Source organism: Xenopus laevis, chromosome 7L, assembly GCF_017654675.1.
Source record: "Xenopus laevis strain J_2021 chromosome 7L, Xenopus_laevis_v10.1, whole genome shotgun sequence".
NCBI lineage: Eukaryota > Metazoa > Chordata > Amphibia > Anura > Pipidae > Xenopus > Xenopus laevis.
In genome coordinates this window covers 42388849-42401485 of record NC_054383.1, presented here as the reverse complement: position 1 = coordinate 42401485, position 12637 = coordinate 42388849, and the positions used below count along the sequence as shown (strand labels likewise).

The 12637-nt window shown below is 36.8% G+C and overlaps 1 protein-coding gene across 3 annotated transcripts in view; it reads left to right on the top strand.

Moving 5' to 3' along the window:
- ndst2.L (N-deacetylase/N-sulfotransferase (heparan glucosaminyl) 2 L homeolog) overlaps positions 1-12637 on the top strand; it is a 114265-nt gene that overhangs the window by 51925 nt on the left and 49703 nt on the right. For all 3 annotated transcript variants that reach the window (XM_018225440.2, XM_018225438.2, XM_041568853.1), the window contains one exon: positions 6405-7775. In XM_018225440.2, coding sequence (XP_018080929.1) covers positions 6783-7775 — 993 coding nt within the window. In that variant the 5' untranslated portion in view covers positions 6405-6782. The remainder of the gene's footprint in view (positions 1-6404; positions 7776-12637) is intronic.

Here is a 12637-nt window from a genome sequence, read left to right as displayed (position 1 = left end):
ATATTGTGTTTATTTATTGTTTACATGATTTTCTAGTAGACTTAAGGTATGAAGTTTCAATTATAGAAAGATCGGTTATTCGAAAATCCCCAGGTCTTGAGCATTATGGATAACCGGTCCTTAACCTGTATTTACCTTTGTCATTTGCCACTATACCACGTCCACTTACTGCTACTTGAGATGTCTCTCCCCTTTGGCTTTCTGTACTCCTATATTTAAGGATGCTGCTTCTCAGTGTGTGACAGGTCACAAAGTGCAGAACTACTGAAACCAAGGGAAGTCTGGAAGGAATCCTATAATTACCATCACTATCATTTCCCATCTCTTATTGCCACCACCATTATTACAACAGTTGGGATAAACTTTTATTTTTTTTATAACCATTTCATGCAAGAAAATTATGACATGGCTCTGTGACCTTTGCATTTCTAAAGAAATTAGAGCTTGGCATTGCACAAAGAAAGCAGTATTGCCCCGGAAACAGCTTAACTATGTCATGGCAGTGGCCAGTTTCCCATAAGGAAAAGGCTACTGTATTCTGGAACAGCTCTTTGCTGCTTCTTTCTGCCAACTTTGTGAGCAGTGTATGACACACAGTTTTCTGCTTGACAGCTGCTTGCTGTATGAATATATTCACCTGTCACATGCTGTATACTATACCTGTCTTATAAGAACAGACATTCGTGTTAAATAAATATAGGCATCTGCCTACAGCACCAAGTGGTATTTTCTGGAAGATTTAATAAGTAAAATGGCAACAAGATTTAGTGGTATTGCGTTTAAAATTTAAAAAACAAAAAGAGGATTTTTTCAGAAAGGACAAAATATTGCAAATGCCTGAGAGAAACCAGTTCTTGCTTTCCTTGGTACTATTCAATTTAATTTGAGCAGCTGTAATCTTTGAAGCTCTACAAGCAAAATCATTAAAACAACTTAGTGATAATGATTTAAAAAAAAAAAAATCCAAATGGCTTTTCATCTTGATTGAGTTTGTGTACAATTAGTGGAGCACATCCGTCAATAGGAACAACACCGCTTCAAACTCTATTCTTTCTGCTCTTTTATTTTAATGACTGTTTTATACCATGGACTGTAATTTTACAATAAATAGCCTGAAAGAGTGGCAAGTAAAGCCTGGAGATTGGGCAATGGTAGCTGGAATCCTGGTTTAGGTCAACATATTTCTGTAGCAATGCATATAAACATCTATCTATTATACCTGCCAACAAGGCCTGATCAAGTATTTATTGGGGGATGCCATCTCTTTTGGCTCCAGCCCCAGACTGCTCTTGACAGTAACTGCTTAGGCCCATGTAATGGCTGACACACACACAAATACACAGACACATTTTACATTATTACACACTTACATTTTACACTCAAATACATTTTTTGGGGATCAGGGGGGTTTCACACATTCACAACACTCACACTTACTTGAACACACAGGCACACAACACACAATTTGCCTAGTGTACACACACATATACTTTTTTTTTTACTGCTTGTGTTTTGCCTGAAAAAATGTTTTGTTGCCATTGCGAATAGTGTATTTGCTAATCGCACTGTGCAATACCTTTCGTGATTATATTGCAATTTCGGTGATTTTGGCACATTTTTAACCATTTTATTGCATGTCTAGCTTTGGATAGGTGTGGTTTGCCTATTTCTGTCTGTAAAAACCTATTTGGTCATGCTAAAATATAAAAATTTTGATTCCGACTGCTGATTACACTAGGCAAAAAAAAAAAAGCATTTATTTTTATAGTTTTGTTGAATTTTATTGATTTTATACCATTTCGCTCTGTTCTTGTTACTTCATTTTGCCCATGGAAATTTTGTCTATATATCCATTTGGGGGTCTCTGTGTGCAACATAGTTTGGTTAATCTATGCATATTGGGCAGCAACCTGTTTAGTAGACCCCTGGCGTTCAAATTTAAGATGCCTTTTTCTGGTATGTTACAAAATGTGGGGTATATAATGGGGTAAAATGCAAGCTTTGTAACTATTTTCAAAAATTTCATTAAAAGCGTTATGTTTAGCATAGCTTGGTAGTTTACAGTAGAAAGACATATTTACCTGCTTTAGATTAGTCAGAATGTGTACTTTCATAGACTGTGGTTTTCTAGGGTCTCCATACTGTTAGGGGGTCTCATGGAACATAATACACGTACTGGGTGCTTATATTGTAGAAGACAGAGTGTGATACGTGAAAATTCATATACACAATTTGGATTTGGGGGTTTCCTTATGCCACATAGTTTGGTAAATCTGTGCATATTGGGCATCAACTTGTTTAGTAGACCCCCGGCATTCATATTTAGATTGCTTTATGCTGGTAATGATACATGGACGATACAATGCTGGAAAGTTGAAGTTTTGAGGCAATTTTCAGATATTTCACCAAAACCGACAATTTTGGGAAAGCCTTACGTCTTATTAGTTTGGAGCAGAAAGGCATGGGTACCCATTTTAGATTTGGTAGTATGTGTACTTTCCAAAAATCTGGTTTTTTTGGGGTAAACATATATTTCTGTGTTGTTTTTTTTCCCCCCACAAAAAAAAATGCAATCAATGTGTTGATTTTTCATTAGCTGAAGTTACCCACAAGACTATTTGTATGCGCTAACTTCATTTCGGGGCCTTTGCCAGATACTTTGGTAATCCTATGCACAATGGGCATCAAACTGTTTTGAGGACCCCTGGCAATCATATTTAGGGTGCTTTTTCTTGTTATTTAATGATACATGGGTGATATGATGCTGAAAAGTTTAAGCTTTGAGGCAATTTTCAGGTATTTCACCAAAACCGACAATTTTTATAAAAAAAAATGCTGCGTTCTGAAAAGCTTTGATGTTTGGTAGTTAGGAGTAGAGAGACATAGTTACCCATTTTGGAATTTGCAAAATGTGTTCTTTTCAGAAACCTACTGATTCAGGATTTTTTCTCCTTGGAATCTAAAGTATACCGTTTTCTGCCTTCATTCTTTCAAAATTCAGTAATATACTGCAGGGAGTTTTTGCTGTAGAGGAGTCCTAAATCTCCCTAAAACTATACATATCTGGTATTGGCACATTTGAGAGAAATGAGACTTTCCAAATCAGTTAGATTTTCTTGTGTAAAATTAAATATTTGTTTGGTATAAATTCATATACTGTATAATGAAAAATAGGAATATTTTTTTAATTTATTTTTTGATATTTAGCGCTAGAAATCTTTTTGCAGATGTCAAAATACATGAAAACGCAGGCAGATTTAGAAAGTTTAAGGTTCCCCTGAAAAAACAATGTATAGTTTTCCTAGGTAAACTAAAGAATTCCCCTCAGAAAATGCCCCTAAAGTGAGAAAGCACAAAATGTTTCAAAAGTTTGGAATTTTGTGCTGGAAGGAGGCATAAAAGGAAGGCAAATAATTTGAAAAAAATTAAAAAGACTTTTGAATACATATTAAAGGTATGGGATCCATTATCCAGAAACACATTATCCAGAAAGCTCCAAATTATGGGTAGGCCAGCTCCAACAGACTCCATTTTAATCAAATAATTAAAATTTTTAAGAATGATTTCCTTTCTCTCTGTAATAATAAAACAGTACCTTGTACTTGATCCAAACTAAGATGGCAAAAAAGTCCTAAAAGTCCAAAAGAGGCAAAAAGTCCTATTGGGTTTCATTGTTGTTTAAATAATTTTTTACCTTGACTTAAGGTAAGGATATCCAAATTGTGGAAGTATCCATTATCTGGAAAACCTCTGATCCCAATCATTCTGGATAACAGGTCTGTCGTGTCAATCTACTTTTACTTACACTTGCAAGGGTTAAACAAGAGCGATTATTCAGTTAACATTTCTGTCAGTAACACAATCAGATACATAACAGGCCTCTCTTCACTAGGGTCTTGAATCAGCCATGTGGATAGGGGTCACAGCCTGTGATGTCCTGTTGCAAGCTCTGGCTGATAACTCCCTGAAAACCATTCCAAGTGGGGAAGTGAAAGCCATGGAGGGAAACTTACACTTCACATTAAGGCCCCTCATAGGTGATGCGGCGGTCACACTATAACATATACTCAAACATATTTACCATCCTGTTGTACCAACAGTATAAAGAACTGGTTATGGGTTCATGTAGTATTCGCTTTCAAAGGAGTCCAAACGTGACTAGGTTTCGCACTTGGCTCACCAGATGGAAATATCTAGACAGGGACGAGACACACAGTATTGATGTTTAGGGGTATATTTATCAAAAAGTGAGGTTAGAGATCACCACAGTCCTCTAGAGTGAAATTCCGCCACTCTCCGTTCATTTCTATGGGATTTTGAAAGGCGTATTTATCATAATTGATAAATACGCTTTAAAAATCCCATAGACCTGAATATAGAGTACCAGTGTTTCACTCTAAAGGACCGTGGTGATCTCTAACTTCACTTTTTGATAAATATACCCCTTATTCTATGGAATCCATGGGGAAATTAATAACCAATTAATATAATATTATTTCTCCATTGTGTCCCTGTTAGGAGTTATGGTTATGTTCTTGGTCCAGTCCCTACTGACAGGAGTCGTAAAAAACTAAAGCTGTGTCCTGCTAAACCATACCCCCTTGCATTCCTGAGGGAGAGGGGAGTGTCCAGTTACCTGATGCCGCTGAAATCAATGATAAATAGTCAGTTCTTCTGACTAAACTTTGGATTTACTTAGGAAGACCCATCTCTGTTGGGGGGGGGGGGTTTCCCGTTTGTTTCCCCTTGCCTCCAGGACCAGGAAACTTTACATTTGAAGCGAAGCATAGATGCATGTTTTTCCCCTTTTTGTAACCTATTTTTGTCCAGTTGCAGTTTTATACCTTTTATAATATTAAATATAAAATGTAATAAGTTTGACTTTGGTGCTCTAAACAACCCTAGCCTGAAAGTGTGTAACTGTGAGCCTAAAAGCCCTCTGCATGCTATGATTTTTGTGTTGTTTTCATTTAAGTAACTTTGAAATACCAGTCGACCGTCTCCTTTGTTTATATGCATTTTATTATTATTACCCATTGTAGATATAGCGCCAACATATTTTGAAGTGCTTACAGACAGTATACATCATTCACATTTTTATACAAACAATTGCAGACTTGGTGTGTGGGCTGACATTTAATTTACAAATCCAAGTTTTTAGGAATATTCCCCAGCATATCTGTCGGCCAATCCCAAACTTGATACCTTGCACCAACATGAAAACATAACATACCCACTGAAAAAAGTCAGGTCTTTTTTTAATTGGCTCAAAAGTAGTAAGTACAAATATACAGTGAAAATATTCTTAATCCTTACTACCCACCATAAATTGTAAACTGAGCTCCCATCACAAATTTAAAGCACTACTTTAATAGCAGTGTGCTGGCAGTTTTGATTTGTAATTGCTGATACCATCAATATCGTTATGATTGTTTCCCCTATTTTTGCTGACTTGCCAGAATGACTAAAATAGAAGTTTTTTTTTTTTTTTAAATGGAAACTCCCATTTGTTTAGACAGTTAATCCTTTCTTAACCTTTTCTTATGTTCATGCTCAGAAATATCCTATTTTACTCCCTAGTTCTACACATGTAGGTGAAAGAAAACTAGCATTTTAAAGCTATTCTACTGTTTTAACTGTCTTAAAAGTCTCCTTTGAAATATTTATCTCTCTGCTCCAGGCATAAAACAGGCCAAATTCTGAAGTCTATTTCGGATAACAAAAATTAAAGGCACCAGACCAGAATGCTTGGTTTCTGGGGTTTTCCGAATAATGGATCTTTCTATAATTTGGATCTCCATACCTTAAATCTATTAGAAAATGATGTAAACATTAAATAAACCCAAAAGCCTGGTTTTTCATCCAATAAGAATTAATTATATCTTAGTTTAGATCAAGTACAAGGTACTATTTTATTGTTACAGAGAGAGAACATTTGGAAAAAATTAAGCCTATGGGATAACGGATCCCATACTGGTACATGAATAGCACTGGTCTTTGCTGACATTTTTCATTCTCACAGTTCTGAGCATTTATCTCTATACTTGCAGATGGTACTTCCATATTTACCATATGGGATCCTAATTGGAAATATATTCTGTTCTGTACATTTACGTTTTTTCAACTTCTTATATTGTTTTCTAGAAATATAATTGATTCTGCAGTGTAGCAATAACTGCACTTTCATTTGAAGTTTTTGAATAAAAAAAATTGTACATTTTTCATCTGTACCATTCAAGGAAAAATGTCAATGGGGTCATTTTGTATTAATGCAAAGTAGTTTTGCATGCCTCTATAGACTGATGGCTTTCTAGCACTGCCTTTGCCATGTCCTTGTTCTATTGTTGCAGTTCATAAATTCAGTTTTCCTTTTTTTGACAATGTTTTCTATTGTGTAATTCCAGGGCACGACCTGGCAGCACGGATTAAACAACTGCTGGATTAATCTTGGGGAGGGAGTTGTTCTGGACAAGAACAGCCTTTCCTGCACAGGAGGAAGAAGGCATGTAAGAAGAGACTGGCATTTAATCTTGTGGAGGAAATCTATTAAAGAGCCCAGATCGGAGTGGATAGAAGCAATGGGAATTGGAGGCCATGGTAACCTGACATAAATGGCAGGCTGGAGGGATTCTCGCCTCTTCTCTTCCTGCTTTGTTTTTTTATTCTGGTGCTGCTGTTTCTGTTTCCCTGAGGAATTTCACATTGTTATACTGAGCAAGCAAAGGAAAGTGATCCAGCAGTTTGGGTGAGTGTTGGGACGGGGTGAGGTGGGTGGCCTCACCATGATTCATCTCTGGAAACTTGTGCGTCACATGCGACAGTTAGAGCTCCATCGCTTGATCTTGCTACTTATTGCCTTCAGCTTAGCTTCCATGTGTTTCTTGGCTTACTATGTTACTAACAGCCCAAAAATCAAGGAGCCACCCCCTCTACCCTTCAGTGACTGCAGCAGCCAGCAGAGAACTGTGGTGCAGCCCCAAGCTAGCTGGCGAATTGCAAAAACGGTGGATACTTCCCGTACTGAACCAGTGGTACTTGTGTTTGTGGAAAGTATCTACTCTCAGCTTGGACAGGAGATCGTAGCCATCTTAGAATCTGGACGTTTTAAGTATCGGACAGAAATAGCCCCTGGAAAGGGGGACATGCCAACATTGACTGACAAAGACCGGGGTCGATATGCTCTCATCATTTATGAGAATATACTGAAGTATGTGAATTTAGATGCATGGAACAGGGAACTGCTAGACAAATACTGTGTGGAATATGGGGTTGGTATCATTGGTTTCTTCAAAGCCAATGAGAACAGTTTACTTAGTGCTCAGCTGAAAGGGTTCCCTCTTTTCCTACATTCCAATTTGGGATTACGGGACTACCATATCAACCCAAATGCCCCTCTTCTTTATGTCACTAGAGCAAACGAAGTAGAGCAGGGCCCCCTCCCTGGGGATGACTGGACAGTATTCCAGTCGAATCATAGCACATATGAACCTGTTTTGCTAGCTAGCACCAAATCCGCAGAATCCATTCCTCACCTTGCCACACATAAGGCACTTCATGCAACAGTGGTCCAGGACTTGGGCCTTCATGATGGAATCCAGAGGGTGCTCTTTGGCAACAATCTTAACTTTTGGCTGCATAAGCTAATATTTGTTGATGCTATCGCCTACTTGACTGGCAAACGTCTCTGCCTCACCCTTGATCGTTATGTTTTGGTGGATATAGATGATATATTTGTTGGTAAAGAAGGCACAAGGATGAAAGTTTCTGATGTTGAGGTGAGTATTCCAATTTGATTTTCAAGTGTGAATTTACAGTTTATACAGTTTAGGTTTTTGTAAGGGATGCACCGAATCCACTTTTTTGGATTTGGCAGAACCCCCGAATCCTTTGCAAAAGATTCGGGCGAATGCCGAACCGAATCCGAACCCTAATTTGCATATGCTAATTAGGGGTGGTAAGGGGAAAACATTTTTTACTTCCTTGTTTTGTGACAGTCACGTGTTTTTCCTCCCTGCCCCTAATTTACATATGCAAATTAGGATTTGGTTCGGCCGGGCAGAAGGATCCGGCCGAATCTCGAACCGAATCCTGGATTCGGTGCATCCCTAGTTGTTTGTTGTTTTTTTTTGTTTTTTTTTTATAAAGAATTTGCAATATTTAAACTGCTTATCTGCAACAGTGAAAATGTTTGTTTTTTTTCAAGCTTCCACAAAGTAGAATTCTCAGATTACTGAGAAAAGATATATTTACACACTGATATTGAAACCATGTGAACGATTTTGTTTAGGTCTGTGCTTATCTGGCTCCTGCATTATAACACTGCAATCCTAGTTTTGTGATCCCTGTATTTGTATTTTCTTCTTTCTTAGATTAAGTTCCCCTGTGTGTTATTGTATGCACCTTAAACAAGCCTTTATCCCTTTGTTTAATAGCATTTTTCTAGACACATTATAAACTGGCCATTCTGTACCATTCAACATAAAATACATTGAGATAGCTGAGAATAAACAATATATTCCCTATTTTTGGAAGGCAGCTTTATATATATATATATATATATATATATATATATATATATATATAGATATATAGATATATAGATATATAGATATATAGATATATAGATATATAGATATATAGATATATAGATATATAGATATAGATATATATAGATATAGATATATATAGATATATAGATATAGATATATATAAATATATATATAAATAAATATATAAATATATATAAATATATATATATAAATATATATATATATATATATATATATATATATATATATATATATATTTATATCTATTTATATATATTGGAAACAATTCTATTGGGTTTACTTAATGTCTAAACTATTTTTAGACTATCAATCTAAATTGTGGAAAAGACCCCTTATCTGAAAACACATGAGTATTCTGGATAACCGGTCCCATACCTATACTGTAAAATTATTACACAGAAAGATCAATTGGAAATGTGTTGAAGTGGAAATGCTATATTTTGGAGCTTTTTGGATAATGGATTTCCAGATAATAGCTCCAATATATGTCTGTATTGAAGCCTCATATAATAAGAGTGTGGATTAGAAACAATAGTATTTTTTCAGTGACTGTAAACTGCACTCTGCTACTGCCTACTCTATTGAAAATGTATTGTGCATAAGCTTTTTATGAATAAAAACTAATGTAGCTGTAGCCTTTGTTTGGAATAAACCTAAGGGCTTTATTTGTGAACCAGTGATTTGGCAGAAACATGAGTTGCTAAAGTAAAAGTGGTTTCTTTTTCTGGTTTAATGCCAAAGGAAGCAAAAAATCTAAGATTTCTTTATTTAAGTCACATGCAAAAAGCCATATTCCTTGATCTTAAAAGGGTGTATATTATTCCTTTAATTTGATAACTGTGCAGAGCTGTTTTACACTGTTGCTTGATATTGACTTTGGACTTCAGCCATCTTCTAATGGTGGGACATCTCTGGTCAGATTACATGCTTGTTGAATTTATAAAGGAAAGGAAGTTATGCAGGGAATCATGAAATGAGAGAAATTCATAGCAAGAATTGAATGAAGGGTTAGATGGTTAAAAGACTGTGATTTCTGTAAAGGGGGTGTAGTACTGATTGACAGGGTGCCCTAATCTCTGCCATGACACATTTAATGTTTTATAGAAAATAGTCAAGTATATATCTATCCCCAATAAACACCAGAATTTTTGCATTAAGTCCTGTGAGTGTCCGATCCTCTGTCTACATTATATATATATATATATATATATATATATATATATATATATATATATATATATATATATATATACACACACACACACACCATATACACACACCTACACACACACACACACACACCATATACACACACCATATACACACACATACACACACATACACACACACCATATACACACACCTACACACACACACACACAACACACAACACACACACACACACACAACACACAACACACACACAACACACACCGCTGTGTGACTTATGGGGTCTGGCTAATAAATCAAAAAAATATCCTGGACGACACTTTAAAATTATTTATTTATTATAATTGAGCAGGGTGTTTAAACTTTTGAACCAGACAGCATTGCACGTGTATTTATTGGATAGTCATTTATTTTATAGCTGCAGTGGTTCTTATTGGAAGTGATCAAGGGTAACCTTTCTGAAAAAGTTAGCCAAATTAAGAATGGTTTCTATGTGATGCAGGTTAAATTTTTTTATCTGACAGGGGGTGTCTAAAAGTTAATTATATTTTATGATTTCTTGAAAGACATCTACTTCCAAAAGTAACTAAATGTACAGGTATGGGACCTGTTATCCAGAATGCTTGGGACCTGGGGTTTTCCAGATAATGGATCTTAATGTAATTTGGATCTTTATACATTATATCTACTAGAAAATCATGTAAACATATCATATAAACCCAATAGGATTGTTTTGCCTTCAATAAGGATTAAATATATCTGAGCTGTGGTCAAATACAAGTTACTGTTTGTTATCCTTCCAGAGAAAAAGAAAATCATGTTTAAAAAAAAATTTAACTATTTGATTAAAATTGAAACGGTTGTCGTGTATTTTGGATATATATATTTGGATAACCGGTTTCCAGATTATGGATCCTATACCTGTATTAAAAATAAGCATTATATGGACAGTCTGTAAATTTGTTAAATTAGGTATTTTTATGCATCACTCTGTGTAGTTAACAAAGTAGGCCTAGAGGTATATTTCATCAATGTCAGCAACAACCCTCATAACCATCATTTATTTATATGGTGCCAGCAGCACAACAGAGGTTTTTCAACTTTTTTTTTCCTTTCCTTTCCTTTCCTTATAAAATTAAGGTCACCACTTTGCTGAAATAAGGATTAGAGGTCAAGCATAACATTGCTGTATCAGTATTTCAGCAATAGATCAAACCAGCAAATAAGTATTCACCCAAAATCTTGGCCTAAATGACCTTTAGGGTTAGTCCACACAAGGAGATTCGGGGAGATTTAGTCGCCTGGCGACTAATTGCCTCTTCTTCTGGGCGACAGTCTCCCCGAACTGCCTTCGTGTGTCTTTCCATCTGCTATAATGAAAAGTCGCCCGAAGTTTCCTCGTCAGGCAACTGCAAAAAAATTGAGAAATCCATTGACGTCAAAAGGTGCCAAAAAATGTTTACATTTGTGACAATTTTTCTTGCTCCAAATGCAATTTCTTTGGTTACTTTTTTGCAAATTTTTCTGCTGCAAAATTTTGCTGCAGTTTCGTGAAAAAAAAATTGCAGACGGCGAAATGTGGAATTTCGCCATGAATCCATGGCTGGGAAGAAATTTCGCTTGTCACTACCCTCCAGGCCACCCCTATTGGTAACTCAGCAGCCATGGCTTTGCAGTAATATTATAACAACAAATGACTTCCAATAAACCAGCAAACAGGGGATGCAGAATAAAACAGGAAGACTGCATGAGTGCAAAAGGTTGTAATCTATAGGTTTAGAGAATAGTTACAGCGCAAAGCACAGTAAAAACTAATTTAAAGCAGCCAATGGCATATGATCATTTGACTGCCACTTTACAAGACTGAAAACAGTGGTCATCAAAACACCCCAATCAGTCTGTCTGACTGAGGAGTATGGAGAAACATGCTAGCAAAAGCACAGTGACAGGCACATACAGTAGAGCTTAGTCCCCAAGCACATGGAGTTTTCTCAGCTGCCCTAAGGACTTTAGCACACGGGCAGATTTGGGGAGATTTAGTCGCCTGGCGACTAATCACCTCTTCTTCGGGAGGCGACAATCTCCCTGAACTGCCTTCCCACCTGCTAAAATGAAAAATTTCCTGCAGCAATGGACTCGCGGCGCCCAAAGTTTCCTTGTTAGGCAACTTCGGGCGACTTCGGAAATCGAAGCGCCGCGAGTGCATTGCCGCAGCCGATTTTTCATTTTTGCAGGGGGGAAGGCAGTTCAGGGAGATTGTCACCCCAAAAAAGAGGTGATTAAATCTACCCGAATCTGCCTGTGTGCTAAAGCCCTAAGGCAGAGAATACTGAAGATAAAACACCCCCCCCTTCCTCTGCCTTTTACTGCTCCTAACAGTTTTGTCATACTAGTGAATGAATGATGGTAGGAGCTGAACACACATTAGGGACAGGTACAACACACGTTTTCCATAGTCGCCCGAAGTTGCCTCCATGAGCCAACAGCCAAAAAAAGTCGCCTGCACTAAAGCACACGCGGGGATGCGTTTTCCATAGTCACCCGAAGTTGCCTCCTATGGAAAACGCATTGCCGCGTGTGCTTTAGCGCAGGCGACTTTTCATTATAGCCTATGGGAAAACACGCTGAGGCAGTTCGGGAAGATTGTCGCTCAGAAGACAATGTGATTAGTCGCCAGGCGACAAAATCTCCCCGAATCTCCTTGTGTGAACTAACCCTAAGGGGGTAAAGATAAAGCAATATGTTCATTAGTGCTTTATAATTAAAAATATATATATATATATTTTTCTCATTTTGGACATGCTGTATAATTGCTGCTTTAAATGACAGTTTAGTTTCACTGTCACATTTTTGTGTATACAGATTTCTTATATCTGCAAGGAGCATCCCTACCAGTT